The sequence below is a fragment of the Elephas maximus genome, chromosome 3 (genome assembly GCF_024166365.1).
Source record: "Elephas maximus indicus isolate mEleMax1 chromosome 3, mEleMax1 primary haplotype, whole genome shotgun sequence".
NCBI classification, from domain to species: domain Eukaryota; kingdom Metazoa; phylum Chordata; class Mammalia; order Proboscidea; family Elephantidae; genus Elephas; species Elephas maximus.
The window spans coordinates 90,559,701-90,576,554 of NC_064821.1; the positions used below are offsets into that span (position 1 = coordinate 90,559,701).

Genomic DNA, 16,854 nt, shown 5'->3' on the forward strand with positions numbered 1-16,854 from the left:
TCCAAAAACAGTAGAAAGGAAATAATCCCAGAACACAGGATAGCCCTATAAATTGAATAAATTTAGCTATAAAAAATGCACAACCCTTTACTTACTTTCCTCAGTTATTTGTACACCAGAAGAAATCCTAGGACCCACATCTGGAAATGACTAGACTAGAAGATCTTTGGGGGGCCTTTATGCTCAACTCCTCCAGGGGCATGAGCCAAGCAACTGGGAACCGGCCTCCACTCGCCCTTCACCCGCCAGGCCTGCACACCCCTTCCATAGCAGCAGCTGACCTCTTCACCGGCCACAGCCACAGCCACCTTCTGAGAGGCAGGACTTCCATTTGGGCCCCAAGCTGTCACCCAGGCCTGCTCAGAGTTGTTGCACTTGTCCGCACCCCAACCGTCCCTGCTAATCCTGCTTCCCTCTGGGAGCAGTCAAACAGCGCCACGTGGCAGACACATCACAGACACTAAAAAGAGTGCTCTCCTGTGAGATGTAGCAGCTTAAGGGGTACCCCTTCCCTCAAAGTCATCACTATTTCTGCAAGTATGCTAGCAAGGGCACTGTGTGTAGAGGAAAAGGCTGGAACTGGGACCCAAGAGGCTAAGGTTCAAATCAACACTCTGCCTGCCTGGCCTGGAGGAAGCTATTCATCCTCTCTGGGTCTCAGTTCTCATCCACAAAATGAGTATAAAAGGACACATTGCATGCTGTTAATTTAATCAAAGAGCCTAGTAATGGTGGCTGGCACATAGAGGAGGTTTTTATTATAAGACCTAACCACCACACAATAAAGTTTTAAACCTATGACTTAAAATAAGCATACCTAGCACTCCCCTAGAAGACAGGTGCATTATCCCATTTTACAGATGAGAGACTGAGGCCCTCGGAGATGAAATGGCTTTCCCAGGGTCTCTTTGCTGACAGTGGTAGAGCCACACTTTAATCCTGACCTACTGACTTCAAAACTCTTACCCTTTCCACTAAACCACTCTGTATGCTGGCGTCAGCACTGCAAATCCCAGTCTGTCCTCGCAGGCTCTCAGGGCGGGGCTCTGGAGCTGAGGTGGGCTGGAGACAGGCTCAGTAGCACTGGAGGGGCCAGGCCGGCTGAGCTCTCTCTCACCTTAGCTTGCTTGGTCCTCCCCAGAGCTCCAGGCCACAGAGCCTTTAGGGCCCTCGGCTGCCAGAGCTCCAGGCCCTTGGCTGGATTCTGAGGCTGGGCTCATCCTAGAATGGCAGAACTTCAGCACTGGCCTGGCTTGGACACCGAGCAAGGCTGGGCTTGGGGTAGACCGAAGCGTCTTATAACCATGCTTGTGTTTCCTAGAGACACCCATTGACACTGGAGCTGAGCGTCCTTGGCACGAGCAGGCACATGCCTGGGGGGTGGTTAGGAGGACTTCCAGTGGCCTAGACCCTTCCTCCTTCCTATGGCCTTGGGGGCCCTATCCCTTTTTTGGGACCCAGCAGGGAATAGGCAAGGAGAATTAGGCTGATCTCGGAGGCCCCTGCTGTCCAACAGTGGGGGTGACCCCCAGATGGATACAGAGAGGCATCTGGCACAGGAGTGAGGATGGAGCTGGGTGGCAGGTTGCCTGCTCACTGAGAGGGCTGGGCCTGGCCCACACATAAATCCTTCAGCCTGTCATCGGATGCCAGACTCGGGAGTTACATGACCGTAAGAATGTAATGAGGTGGGAGTGGCCTTTTCCCACCACAGATTGCATGAGTACATGCTCCATGCCAGTATGCTGACTTTGTGCAGGTCTGCTCGGCTGGCTGCCTGCCCCACAAATGAACAGAGAGCCCAGGACCATGGCTCGTGGGCCTGTGGGCCAGTCCTGGCTCTCTCCCTAACTTGTTGTGGGATTTTGTCCATGTCTTGCTCTCTGGGAACCTCAGTTTGCCCCCGGCTATGATGAGGTGGGGCCCTGGTAGCACAGTGGTTAAGTGCTTGGCGGCTAACTGAAAGGTCAGTGGTTCAAATCCACCTGTGGTTCTGCAGGAGAAAGATGTAGCAGTCTGCTTCCATAAAGATTTTCAGCCTTGGAAACCCTATGGGGCAGTTCTACTCTGTCCTGTAGGGTTGCTGTGAGTCAGAATCAACTCGACAGCAGTGGATTTTCTTGGGATGATGACGTGGGCAGGCTCAAGCGAGCTTTGAAATTCCTGGGTTGAGAATGGATTAGCAGCCCAGAGCGAGTCATCTGTTCCTGGTGTGGCTCGAGGGGAGGAGTGACAGATGCCAGCAACATCTGGACATGGCAGCTCCAGACCTGTTGTTTTTGGAGAGCAGATCCATAAGAGCTGAGGCAGCTCAGTTTGCCCTGACTTTACTGCTGGTCTGTAATTAACTGCTAACCTAAAGGCTGGTAGTTCGAACTCACCCACTGGTATTACAGAAGAAAAGTCCTGATGATCTCATTCTGTTAAGATTACAGCCAAGAAAACCCTCTGGAGCAATTCTACTTTGCACACCTGGGGTCGCCATGAATCAGACTCGACTCGACGGCAACTAACAACTGTCCTAATCAGCTCACCAGGCCCAGAGGACAACTGGACAGGGAGGCTCTGCTCAGCACTCATTCATTTGTCCATTCACGCATTCATTCATTCACTCACCAATCCTGAAAGCTATTACAAGCTACCAAAGACAAAGAGATGATTAAGCCATGGCATCTGCCCTCCCAGAGCTCAAATCCTGGATGGGAGACCCAGCACGATTCACAGGCCACACCGTGTGGAGCAGACTAGAGGCGGGGAGAAGGTGAGGAAGCTACAGCTGATGGGTGCTTGGACTGGGGCCATGGCAGCGGGAATGGAGAGGGTAGAAGGGTTTGAAGTTTTTTGGTGCTCTGTCAACAGGACGTGACTGGATTCTGGAGATGGGGAAGAAACTGGAGTGTGATGCCTGGGTGCTGGCCTGATGCTTGAGTGACATCTGTGAACCCACAGACTTGGGGTTTCAGGAAAAAGAGGTAAGTACTCATGCCCATCTCTAGGCTCTCCCACTTCCTCTCCCACAGGCACAAGCTTGGGCTAGCTACCTCCAGACCCTGGGTTGATCTGGTCCTGGTGAGGGTGGAGCAGTGAGGTCCTACCAAAGTCAGGTGGGCATGTGGAATGCTGACTCCCTCTGTGGCCTCCCTCAATGACTGGGCTCAGGGGGAGTTCCTCCTGGGCCCTGGAGGAGCCTGGGGGTGAACAAGCCCAGAGTGGCTCCCCTTTGGAAGTCAGCAGGGGGCTGCTCCCACACAGGATACACTGCCGATGCCCACGGAGGAAGGGCTGGGGAGGCTGCTGGGTGGTGAGGGACAGGGTAAGTTGGTGAGCACATCTCTGCATGGGTCCACAAAGCTGCCCTGACTCACACCAGGCCCCCCGGAGGTGTGGGCAGCTGGAAAGTGGCCTAGCCCTCTCCGCGTGGTCATCCAAGGTCCTGCTCATGTTGGTTGGAGTAGGACACTCTGATGGGCCTCCCCACAGGAATCCCTCCCTGCTCTGAAACCTATGTCTGAAGAGATCCTAGAATGTAGGTTGTCCAAGTGAGTCCTAACTCCTTTGGTTCAGATGTGTAAATGGATGCTGCGAGAGGTCAAGACTTGCCGGAGGTTATAATAGGCTGTGACCAAGCTCCAGTGTGAGTCCAGAAACCCCTTCTGTCCAGTTGCAAGTGTGGCCTTAAAAGGGCTGCATCTGTTTCCAAGCCCCTCCCATGTGTCTCTACTTGCTGAGGGCTGCAGAGCAGGGAAGAAAGACACAGACAGAAGTGCTGCTGGCTCTTGCCCTTGAAGGGGGACAGACCTAAAACAGTGGATATGTCCCATTACAATATCAGGATGCCCCAAAAGGTCCTTCTGGGTCAGACTGACTACTCGACTTGATTCAACATGGCCTGGCCTGATATGGACAGTGTAAGAGTAATGAGTCAGGGGCGAGAAGGACCAGAAGATGACAGCAATGTGCACAGCACCAGGCATGGGCTGAGCATGTCTGTGAACCATCTCATTTTATTTTCACAAAAGCACGAGGTGAAGCCTATTGGCCCAAATTTCAGGTAACATGAGCACGAGATAAATGCTTGTCACTGTCAGCAACTAAGACCTAGCTGATAAAGCAAGCAAATGCAATGTCATGATCTTAACGTGGAGACTGGAGTCCTAGGCAGAGACAGACACCAAGAAAGGAAGAAAGAGTAGAGGAGAAAAGAGGAGGAAGAGTCATGAGAGAGATGCTGGCGAAGCACTGCACCTGACCATCTGGACTCTCCTTGGCATGAAGAGGCCAGATCCCCCCAGAGGAAAGCATCCAGTTCATGTTTCCACATTGCCATGATGACGCTTCTATTGATTACCACAGTAATGATAGTCATGATAATGGTAGCTGCCATTTTGAGCTCCTACGATGTGGCAGGTTATTTGCATGTTATCACTGATCTTTACAATAATTCTATATGGTAGATACTTCCAATTCATCAAATAGTTATTGCTTTCACTGCCCATTTATAGAAAAAGGGCACTGAGCTTCAGAGAGGGTACTGTGCCAAGGCCATGCAGCCTAGAAGTGGCTGGGTTAGGATCTGGAGCCCTGCCTATGGGATCCTAGAGCCCACCTTCTCCCCACTGGGCTACATGGTGCTCACAGCTTTGCACTGGATTCTTTTGGTGGGGTGAGGCTGGACTGGATAGTGGAAACTGGCTCCTCTTCTAGGCTCTCAACATGGTATCCTGGGACAGGAAAGAACCACAGAGATTGTCCTGACCTCAGCAGGAGTCACTTCCCAGAACTGCCTTGCCCATAGGAACCATTATGGAGGAATGCTTGACTAGCATCAGGAGAGCTCACTTTGGGTTCCAGCTCTACCACTGAATGCTGGGTGGCTTCCCTTGCCCCATTCTGGGCCTCAACTTATTCTCTTATGAAGTAGAGGTAGAGTAGGGTCTAGCAAATCTCCAAGCCCTTAAGGATTCTGCAAATAACCCCTTTCCCACTCTGGCCCAAACCTGCTCCGAAGGCAAAGAAGCAGATCTTGTCTTCATTCTCCTGAAGAAGGGCCATGACCCTCTTCCCCATCCGCTCATTCCTCTTGTAGATCAGCTCCTGGCGGAAGTAGCTGTCGATTTCCTGGGCTGTCACCTGCTCGTGTGGCGGAAGGGTGGTGTTGATAAAGTTGGGCAGCTGCAAAGGCAAGACAGAGGCTGCCTTCAGTTCTCTATGGGGCAAGGTGGGCTTCAAAGAAACATACACAGCCCAGGTGGGGCTGGGCAACTTACCTTATTTGACCCTTACTGTGGGCTAAATGGTTTGTATGTTTCTCATCAATTTTGAGAAGACTTTGAGATGAGTGCTGTTATTCCAGTTTCACAGATGAAGGAACAAGACTGGGAAAGATTTGGAGACATGTGCAAAGTCAAACAGCTAACAAAGTGGCAGAGCTAGGAGAGCCCTAGGCTGCAGGACCCCATGTGTATCATTCTGTCTTGTGTCTCTCTGCCTTATTTAACCTCAGCTTCCGCATACTGTGGTCCTAGGAGGCCGGGACACTGCTCATCTTGTTAACTGCTCTCACTTCAGCGCTGAGCCCAGTGCTGGTGCCTAGGAGGAATTCAGTTCAGCAAGGAGGTGTAGAGGTCATCTGAGATGCCTGGTGTAGCAGAAAGGCCGTAGGGTACGGGATAAAGCTGACCTGGGCTTTATAAAGCTGTGCCTGCTCTGACACTGTGTGACTTTGGGCAAACTACTGAACTTTTCTGATCCCCGGGTTTCTCATTTGTAAGATGGGGCTGATGATGTTGTGAGGATTAGATGAGATGATGCTTGCTGTCATGGGCTACATTAAGCCCACCTCACACTATAGAGATGAGGGGAAGGTGTTAGCACCCTCAATTTTTCCCAAGTCTGAGCCTGGGTTGGTCACCATCCGCTGCTACCACCATGTTCCCATCTATCTGCCCAGCTCCACCACCTCTCAGGACATAACCCAGACTTCTCTGTCCGTTCTTGAAAACTTCAACTCTAGGACCACAGCTTCACCCAGAATGATGGGCTGTTCAACAACCTAGCTTGGAAGTGCCCAGATTTCTGTGCTCTGGATCCTTCCCTACTGCCCCATTTCTATACCCAGCCACATGGCTGGAACAGCATCACCAACATACACTTGAATGAGGCAGAGAGGTCCTTGAGTTTAGGGACAGAGCCTTTCCCATTTCTGGGCCCCTGATGCCCAGTATAAGTAAAGGCTTTATTGACTATTGAACAAAGAGTTGAGCTGCCCCTTCCTAACCACAAGTGCTTCCTCCTGGGTTCTTCCACTCCCAGCGACCTGATATCTAAGCCCTGGTCTTTCTCTTCCTTTGTCTTTCCAACCTGGATGGCAGGTCCAGGTGTTCCAGAACTGTCTCTTCTAACACATATGTGGGGCCTGAGAGGAAATCATGGGGCCACTGAGAAAACTAAGGCCATCAGTCAGTACATACCTCTCTTTCTCCCAACCCATCAATGTCATTCCAACCTGTCAGCTCTTGCTCACAGAATTTCTTCCACTTGGTGTTGCCTCTTTGGTTTCTCTATCTTCACCAACTCAGGTACAAGGCATAAGACCTGAGGCCTAATTGACTCATGGACTTGCTGGATAGCTAGTCTGGCATGAAAAGACTAATTTCTTTGAGACTTTAACCCCTAGAAGGGGTATGCAACCCAGCCACATGGTGTCTAGAGCCACTACCAAGTTGTCAAGTCTTTCTGAGGAAAATGGAGGAATCAGTGGAGGCTGAGCCCTGAGGGACTCTGAAAAGGCACTGACATCTGCCTCTGTTATCTTCTGGCCAAGGTTAAAGTTCCTGAGACTGAGAGAAGTGGTAGATGTTCATGTACCATAGGCCTTTTCTGCCAGAAAGGCCTGATTCATTTTTCTGGGATGAACAAGACAATGATACCACTGGTATCCCCTAGACTTGTGCAGTGTACCACCTGCACAGCTGTATGTAGCAGTCCTACCAGAGCTCAGTCAGGCCTAGAAGAGAGTGGTGCCTGGAAACTTTTGGGCAAATGCATAAAAGAAGGAATGGAGTTACCCCCACCCACTACCACTATGGAAGGGATGACTGGTTGCCCTGACAAAATAGGCCACACTTGGGCTTAATGCAGCTATAGGAGACACTGTAGGCTTCTGAATGGGCGGAGCACAACAGAGGCTGTGACTCAGAAGGGTTATTTATGGAAGCATGCCCCTCACAGAATTTTTCTTCCTTCCTTGGGTATGGGAGGGAATGTGGAACTATGTTGTGCCAACAAATAAATATTTGTTCAGTGAGTGAATGGATGAAGTTGCTGAGAGGTATTAGAGTTTTAGTGGTTACAAATGTGGGCCTTAAAGTCAGACATCCAGGACAATTTAAAGCAGAATCCCTCTTTTACCACTTACTAGCTGGGTGGCCTCTCTATAATGAGCAAGTTGCTGGGCTTCTCAGATTCAGTTTCGAAATCTATAGTATGGGGGTAATATACATTGTTGTCAGGATTAAATGAGATCAGTTTTGGAAAGTGCCTAGCACAGTGCACAGCACAAAGGAAGACTTTAACGTCAACTGTTATACAACTGGAGCCCTGGTGGCTCAGTGGTTAAGAACTCGGCTGCTAACTAAAAAGTTAGCAGTTCGAATCCACCAGCTGCTCCTTGGAAACCCTATGCGGCATTTCTACTTTGTCCTATAGGGTCGATATGAGTCAGAACCAGCTGCTCCTTGGAAACCCTATGCGGCATTTCTACTTTGTCCTATAGGGTCGATATGAGTCAGAACTGACTCGATGGCAATGGGTTTGGGTTTTTTTTTGTTTATTGTAGAACTAGAGTCCCTAGGTGGTGTGAACAATCAATATGCTAGGCTGTTAACTAAAAGTTGGAAGTCTGAGTCCACCCAGAGGTGCCTTGGAAGAAATGCAGGGCAATCTACTTCTGAAAAATTAGCCATCGAAAACCCTACAGGACGAATCTGTGGCAACAGAAAGCGAAGTAGAAAATTGGGACCTCATAAAAAATTAAATACCTATGTTCATTAAATGATTTTATCAAAAGAGTAAAAAAATAACCTACAGCCTGAGAAAAAAATCTTTGGGATCCACATATCCACTAAAGGTCTAATATCCAAAATATATATATATAAAACTGCCACAACTTAACAACAAAAAGACAACCCAATCAAAAAATGGGCAAAGAACATGAACAGACACTTTGCCAAAGAGGATATTCAAGAGGCCAATGAACACAAGAAGAGATGCTTGCAATCACTGTCCATTATAGAGTTGCAAATCAAAACTACAATGAGATACTGCTTTACTCCTACTAGAATGGCAATGATAAAAAAAAAAAAAAAGAAAGTAACAAATGTTGTTGAGGATGTGGGGAGATTGGAACCCTTATCCATTGCTAGTGGGAACATAAAATGGTATAACTGCTATAGAAAATAGTACGGTGATTCCTCAAAAAATTAAAAATACAACTATTATATGACTCAGCAATTCTACTCCTGGGTATATATTCTAGGAACCTAAAAGTAGTAACACGAATGAACGTACACATACCTATGCTCATAGCAGGACTATTCACAACAACAAATAGGTGGAAACAACCTAAGTGTGCTTCAACAGAGGAATGGATAAGAAAATGTGGCACCTAAGTACAATGGAAGCCATAAAGAGAAATGAAGTCCTGATGCAAGCTACAAAATGGATGAACCTCGAAGACATTATGTTGAGTGAAATAAGAAGTCCATCATAAAAGGACAAATACTGTATGATCTCACTTACATAAAAGGACAAGAATAGGTAAATATATAGAGACCAAAGGTTATAACTCGTTACCTGGGGAAGGAGGGCAGAGGAAGAGCGGGGACTTATTCTCTCAGAAGTCATGAGTTTATGTCTGTGGTCATGAGAAAATCGGTTAGACAAGTTGACATATGCAACTGATATCTCTTAAGTTGTACACTAGAAAAAGGGTGAAATACCAAATGTTGTGGAATAAATAATTAAAAAAAAAAACCCCTATGGAGCACAGTTCTACTCTGACATACATGGGGTCATCATGAGTCAGAGTAGACATGACAGCAACTGGTTTGGCTTTTTATTGTATAACTAGCCTGGGGACAGAACTGACTTCATGTCACCTCTTCCCAATAATGCCAGAGGCTACCAGTGAAGGGTGGTCTCAGCAGAGGCTTCTATTCCCATTTGCCAAGAATCCAGGGGAGAGACCTCCCTGGGATTTGGGGAAGTGCCCCAGGTCTTCTTCTTACGCTCCCTGGCCACAGTGTGCATTTGGGTAAAGACGTATCTTCACTCATTCCTTGGAGAGCTTTAAAAAAAAAAATAACGAGGACAAGAACCCAAAGGTTACAATTCAAAGCTGTGAAGGAGTTAGGCTCTGGTTCCTGGGCTGCCCAGCAGCTGGCCAACACTCTCAGTGTGCTTCATGCTAATGGGCCTGGCTTCAGGCCAAGGGAGAGGCCTAGGTCTGGGCCATGCTGGGATGGAACCAAATTAACGATGTCATTAGACTTGCCGGGAGTCTTAAATCTCTAGTGACAAGCTTAAGTGCAGGATGCACGATAACATTTTAAAGAGGACATGTCAAGTCCCCAGGGCCCTTGAGTGACAGATCTAGGATGGAATGATGAGGCAGCTAGGCCAGGCAGGGCTGGGTTGGGGCATGTAGGGTCTCCTGACCCGTGACCAGGGCTGGGTCTGGTCTGATGGTCAGGCGCTCAGGTCCTGCTGATGTCACCTACCTCAATGAACTTATTCCTTGTCCTTTATACCATCTATCAAACAGTCTCTGGAAACTAGCATAGGGATAGCCCTGTTTCGGGCTAGGGGGCCACAGAGTGCCCTCAGCCACGGTCTGCTGCCCTTGATGAGGTTCACAGCCCAGTGGAGGAGTCGGACTTGTATGTAGACAAGAACACTGTGGGATACATGCTTTAAGAAGGCAGTGAGGAATGTGGGAGCTCAAAGGAGCTGCCCAATAGTGACCATGTGTCTTGGTTTGCCCAGGATGGTCCACATTTATGGCTAAGGCAGATCACTCAAACCAAAAAATACAAACCCGGTGCCATCCGGTTGATTCCCACTCATAGCAATCCTATAGGACAGAGCAGAACTGCTCCACAGGATTTCCGAGGCTGTAAATCTTTACGGAAGCAGACTGCCACATCTTTCTCCCATAGAGCGGCTGATGAGTTCAAACTGCTGACCTTTTGGTTAGCAGCTGAGTGCTTAACCACTGTGCCACTAGGACTCCTTGCAGGTCGCTCACTGTTAATTATTTGAGCTCCCCCTTCCACTCTCAAAAGTGTCTGGGTTTCACCTGGAGCAAAGGAGAATGAAGAACACCAAGGTCACAGGACAACTAAGAGCCTAAGAGACAGAAAGGGCCACATGAACCAGAGACCTACATCATCCTGAGACCAGAAGAACTAGTTGGTGCCCGGCCACAATCGACGACTGCCCTGACAGGAAGCATAACAGAGAACCCCTGAGGGAGCAGGAGATCAGTGGGATGCAGACCCCAAATTCGCATAAAAAGACCATACTTAATGGTCTGACTGAGACTAGAGGAATCCCGGTGGTCATGGTCCCCAAACCTTCTGTTGGCACAGGACAGGAACCATCCCTGAAGACAACTCATTAGACATGAAAGGGACTGGACAGTGGGTAGGTGAGAGATGCTGATGAAGAGTGAGCTAATTATATCAGGTGGACACTTGAGACTGTGTTGGCATCTCCTGTCTGGAGGGGAGATGGGAGGACAGAGAGAGTTGGAAGCTGGCAAAATTGTCACGAATGGAGAGACTGGAAGGGCTGACTCATTGGAGGAGAGCAAGTGGGAGCACGGAGTAAGGTGTCTATAAACTTATATGTGACAGTCTGACTTGATTTGTAAACATTCACTTGAAGCTCAATAAAAGTTAATAAAAAAAAAGTGTCTGGGTTTGTATGATAAATATATATGGCCACCTTATATCTAACCTGGGGGCAGCGGTGGTTCAGTGGTAGAATTCTCATCTTCCATGCTGGACACCCAGCTTTAGTTCCCGGCCAATGCACCTCACGCATGGCCACTACCTGTCTGTCAGTGGAGGCTTGCGTGTTGCTATGATGCTGAACAGGTTTCACCAAAGCTTCCAGACTAAGATGGACTAGGAAGAAAGGCCTGGCTTCTAAAAATCAACCAGTGAAAACCCTATGGATCACAATGGTCTGATTCTATTGTACATGAGGTTGTCATGAGTCAGGGGCTGACCTGATGGCAGCTAACAGCAACATACCTAACCCAGACTGGGGGGTCAGGGAAGGCTTCTCAGGAGAGGGCCCTTTGGACTACCCTGTGATTTTAGGGCATTGGCTGTGTGCATGACCTGGGGCTGTGGGAGGCCTGGGGTGCAGCCATTTCTGGAGGGGACGGTGGGTGGGGAGGCAAGCACAGACTAAGCATGAGGCCCCGTCATCATCCCAGCACTGCAGCCGGGAGCATCTCCTGACCACATCCCTCTCCTGCTCGGACATGGCAGGCTTCTACCCCTCGGCAGCACCCTCCCCTCAGCATGATCTCCGGGGCTCTGGAGATCATTCCGTGGTAACTCCCTCTCTCCTACTCCCCACTGATACTGCTTGTTCTCCTTGCCGTACCCTCCCTTCATCCCACATGGTGGGCTTCACTCTCAAGCCTGGTTCCGATGCCACCTCCTCCCTTAAGCCTTCCCTGACTTCAGGCAGAGGGACTGTCTGTGCCCCACAGCCTTTGCCTCCTCAGCTCCACCCCACAGACCTCAAGGCCTCCCACTGCAGACGCTGCCCCACCTGACCTGAGCCCTCTCTCTATCAGCACCTGGGCACTGGATTTAGCCTTGCTACGATGACACATGGAGCCCTGGTGGCAAAGTGGTTAAGAGCTATGGCTGCTAACTAAAAGGTCTGCAGTTTGAATCCACCAGATGCTCCTTTGTAACCCTATGGGGCAGTTCTACTCAGTCCTATAGAGTCGCTACGAGTCAGAATCAACTCAATGGCAATGGGTTTGGTTTTCACCCTGACACTAGGCTTTTTTGGGGGTGGGATTACCTAGCCCCTCCTCAAGGGGCTGGACTCTGCCTGTCCAGCCCTAGGTGCAGCCTGGTTTGCTCTTCTAATTTGGGTGGATTAATCACCCCCCTCTGGCCCATTTCCAGTATGGGCATTGCTGGGAGACCCCAATATAGTTCCCGCTGCCAGAGACGGACCAGTGGTTCTGGACACAGGCCCAGAGAAAGTCTGAGCTGACTATTCCCTGAGGTCACCCCATTTCAGGTCAAGGTCAGCCACAGCCTGGCCAGGTCCCTGCCATCAACCTGCCATCATGGCCAGGCCATCCTGAGTGGTGACCAGGTCCCCCTGCCACAGAGCTCCCTGGCTGCTCAGGACTCAAGGCTTCTTCCCCAGCAGATGACACAGAGTGGATGGCTGATGAGATTCCTATGAGCCCTGTGGGTCAAGGTTCTTCTCTCCTCCCTCATCCCTCACCACGGACAGTCAGAGCTCTGAATTCTGAGCCTCCTGAGCAGAGTCTCCGGCTCCTCCCTCTTTCATTCTCTCCAAGGTGCCAAGCGCAATAAAGACCCACATGCGCCAGCGTGACAATCTCTCACTGAGCCAGGTTCTGTGCCTGGTCCCCGGCTATATCTCTAGCTTACACTCTAGCCCCCTCCTGCCCAGGTCTAGGCTCCAGATCTTCGGGTCCTGCCCTCTTGCCTCTGGCGCCTTCACATGTGGATTCCTCCTGTCTCTGGCCAACTCAGGCTCTTCTCTAAAATCTCATTTCCCAGGAATCTTCCTCTCCCCAGATACAGCCCCTACCCACAAGCCCATCTAAACTAGCTGCTCCTGCCTTGGGCTACAACTGCATCTCCTACTCCCTTCTCACAGCAAGAGTCACATTTTTGGACAATCACTTGTTGAATCACCCCGGATGAGATGGAAAGCCCCACAAGGGCAAGTCTCTTGGGCTCTCTACCATATCCCTTTTCTATAGTACCGTGCCTGGCAGTTATAAACTATTTCATTCACTCATTCAGCAGATATTTCCTGAGTCTTCCCCTGTGCCAGGCACTGTCTAGTCAGTTGGAATATATGCATGAAAATAAAACAGAGCAAAATCCCTGCCCTAGTTCTAGTTCATGGTTAGCCCTAGTCGGGGAAGAGCAGAAGATACATACCTAATTAAATACATAGCTAATTAGTGAATCAAGTGCATAGTATATTAAAACCAAAAAACCAAATTTGTTGCCATCGAGTTGATGCCAACTCATTGCGAACCCATGTGTTACAGAGTAAAACTGCTCCATAGGGTTTTCTTGGTTGTAATCTTTATGGAAGCAGATTGCCAAGTCTTTATTCCACAGTACCACAGAAAAAATTTTTTTTTTCTTTTTTTACTACAGGGTGGGTTCAAAAACAACCAACCTTTAGGATAGTAGTTGTTTGCAAACCATTTGTGCCACCCAGGGACCTTAGTATGTTCTGTTATGGGTTGAATTGTGTCACCCCAAAATGTGTGTCAATTTGGCTAGGCCATGATTCTCAGTATTGTGTGATTGTCCATCATTTTGTCATCTGATGTGATTTCCCTATGTGTTGTAAATCCTGCCTCTATGATAGTAGTTGTTTGCAAACCATTTGTGCCACCCAGGGACCTTAGTATGTTCTGTTATGGGTTGAATTGTGTCACCCCAAAATGTGTGTCAATTTGGCTAGGCCATGATTCTCAGTATTGTGTGATTGTCCATCATTTTGTCATCTGATGTGATTTCCCTATGTGTTGTAAATCCTGCCTCTATGATAGTAGTTGTTTGCAAACCATTTGTGCCACCCAGGGACCTTAGTATGTTCTGTTATGGGTTGAATTGTGTCACCCCAAAATGTGTGTCAATTTGGCTAGGCCATGATTTTCAGTATTGTGTGATTGTCCATCATTTTGTCATCTGATGTGATTTCCCTATGTGTTGTAAATCCTGCCTCTATGACGTTAATGAGGCAGAATTAGAGGCAGTTATGTTAATGAGGCAGGACTCAATCTGCAAGATTAGGTTGTGTCGCTATATTTTCATATCTCTTTTGAGATATAAAAGAGAGAAGTGAGTAGAGAGACAGGATGACCTCACACCACCAAGAAACAAGAGCCAGAAGAATAGTGCATCCTTTGGAACCAGGGTCCCTGTGCTGAGAAGCTCCTCAACCAGCGAAGATTGATGACAAGGGCCTTTCCCCAGAGTTGACAGAGAGAGAAAGCCTCCCCCTGGAGCTGGCACACTGAATTCAGAGTTCTAGCATCCTAGACTTGAGAGAATAAATTTCTCTTTGTTAAAGGCACCCACTTGTGGTATTTCTGTTACAGCAGCACTAGATAACTCAGACATACTCCAAAACTCAAAACCAAACTCACCATCAAGTGGATTCTGACTCAGTGACCGTATAGGAAGAGGAGAACTGCCCCATAGGGTTTCCAAACTGGTGGATTTGAACTGCCGACCTTTTGGTTAGCAGCCAAGCTCTTAACCATTGTACCCCCAGGGCTCCCTTAGTATGTTAGAAGATGGTAAATGCCATGGGAAAAAGACGAAGCATAATTAAGGGGATGGAGAGTGTGGGTGTGAGGGTCAGGGGAGTTGGGGCCAGCCTTGTTGAGAAAACACCTGAATTGAGTCTCCTAGGAAGTGAGGGAGGGAACCATGGTGGTACCTGGGGAAAAAGCATTCCTGGCAGAGGGAACAGCCAGTGCAAAGGCAGAAGCATGCCAGGCAGGCTCATGGAACAGCAAGGTGGCTGGAGTGGCATGTGTGAGGGGACAAGCAGAAGCAGATGTGGACAGGGGGCTGTGGCAGACCACAGGGGCTACACAGGCCCTCACAGATACTCTGGCTTTTACTTTGAGAGAAACAGGGAGCAAATGCAGCATCCAGAGCAGAGAAGTGGTCTGTTGACTAATTCAATAACTTCTTGAGTGAATGGAAATTCAAGCACCATGATAGAGGGAAACACAGGGGGTCTAGAGGAGCTGGGGAAACACCAGGGAATAAAGGAAGGCTTCCCAGAGGAGGTGACAAGCAGGAGGAATCCAGAGGGTTGGAGGAGCCTGAGCAAGCCATAGAGGTCTGGAAGAACTGCAATAGGGAAAGGACTACAAGTTCCATAGGTCAGCAAAACAGGGTCTATGGGTAGGGGACCTGGGCGACAGGGTCAGCAGAAGGAAGACCACAGAGGTCCTAGAGAAAAAAAAAAAGGGAAGCATCTTGAAATTCGTCCTGAGGCAATGGGGGGCACGATGAAGCCTGAGCAGGAGCGTGGGCCTCGGTTTTCCCAAATGTTGAACTGCACCTCCCAGGGCCCTCCTTGTTCTGACAGGCTAAGCTTCCAGGGTCCTAGGCCGAAGAGACACACAGACCCAGCTCAAGTTGCTGCTTTGTCACTGATAAGTTGTGTGGCCTTGGGCAAGTCCCCTCCCTCTCTAAGCCTCAGTTTCCCCATCTGTAAAATAAAAATAACAATAGCCCCTGCCTACCACGGCTGGAGTGAAGATTGCTTGTGCCTGGCACGCAGTAGGTATCTAATATATGCCAGGTGGGTTCATATGGGCTTGGTTCGAGGCCTTTAGGAGCTGGTGACCCAGAGGCTGTCTGGACTGAAGGAGGCGAACCTCACCTGGGACGTGTCATGGTTGAAGATGACAGCGTTGAGGTCCCCACAGTTGTAGTGCTTGATGAGGTCCTCGGTGGTGTAGGGCGCCTGTAGGCTCCCAGCCCGCACGCTCTCATGCTGCAGCAGCGTCTGGTTCAAGGCAAACAGCACCTGGGCAGAGGAAGGACAGAGGGGTAAGGGCTGTGCTAGGGTCCCTGGCTGGCCTCGAGGCCGACTCTCCTCCATCTGGACTTCAGGCAACAGGCGCTGAAACAGAGAAGGTATGTGGTGTCCAGCCTAGCTGGCTCAGCCTGAGCGTGTCCACACTTCCTGCTCCTCACTCACTGCTCTCTGAGCATGTTAGCCCTTCTCAGCTCCAGCCCTTTGCCCATGCAGGCCCGCTCCAGTTCTGAGTCTCACATCTTATCTAACAATGCGGTGAAATGAGAGACCTTGTTGTGTCTGAATTTTGGAATGATAGGTGAGTATTTTCTTTGACTCCTTTGTTTTCCTGTGCTTAAGATATGTTCTAGAATGAGCACAGACTCATTTTGTCAGGAAGAGCTCCCCCAAGAAAGCAAAGGAAACAAATGAACAAAAACAAAAATTCCACTTAGATGTCAAGGCCCAAATTAAATGCCACCTCGTCCAGAAGACTTCCTCAAGCTAGGACAAAGCACTTCGGGGCTGGCCACTTGAGTCAGCACGTGCTTCCCAAGGCTCCTCTGTGCTCTGAGGCACCTTGCAGGGCCCTGGGGTCACAGCTGGGCCCCAGCCAGACCTGTCAGCCATCAGGATCACCTGAAGTGCCACACAAAGACCAGATACCCAGGTCCCACCCTCCGGAATTGCAATCTCTCAAGTGGGGCTTGTATTTTTAATTAGCTCCTTCAGAAATTCTTTTTTTTTTGTATTTTATTTTTTCTTGTTGTTGGCAATGTACACAACAAAACATACACCAAAGCAACAATTTCTGGCAGCCCAACTACGTCTGGCATTTGAGGCCCATGGCCTAATGGAACATGGCCTACTCGAGGATCTGAGAGATGACCTAGCCCAAGGCCTCCATTTTAGATGCGGAAACTGAGGCCCAATAAGGGAAAGGGACTTGCTCAGGTCCTCGAAGCTGGACTGCAGCTTTGCCTTGGGTGACTG

General features: G+C 49.2%; 1 protein-coding gene across 1 annotated transcript in view; it reads right to left on the reverse strand.

Moving 5' to 3' along the window:
- TRABD2B (TraB domain containing 2B) overlaps window positions 1-16,854 on the reverse strand; it is a 269,250-nt gene that overhangs the window by 23,731 nt on the left and 228,665 nt on the right. Inside the window, exons 3-4 of the mRNA XM_049879237.1 lie at window positions 15,724-15,870; window positions 4,998-5,172 (exon numbers count right to left, since the gene is read on the reverse strand). Of these exons, the coding sequence (XP_049735194.1) occupies window positions 4,998-5,172; window positions 15,724-15,870 (322 nt within the window). The remainder of the gene's footprint in view (window positions 1-4,997; window positions 5,173-15,723; window positions 15,871-16,854) is intronic.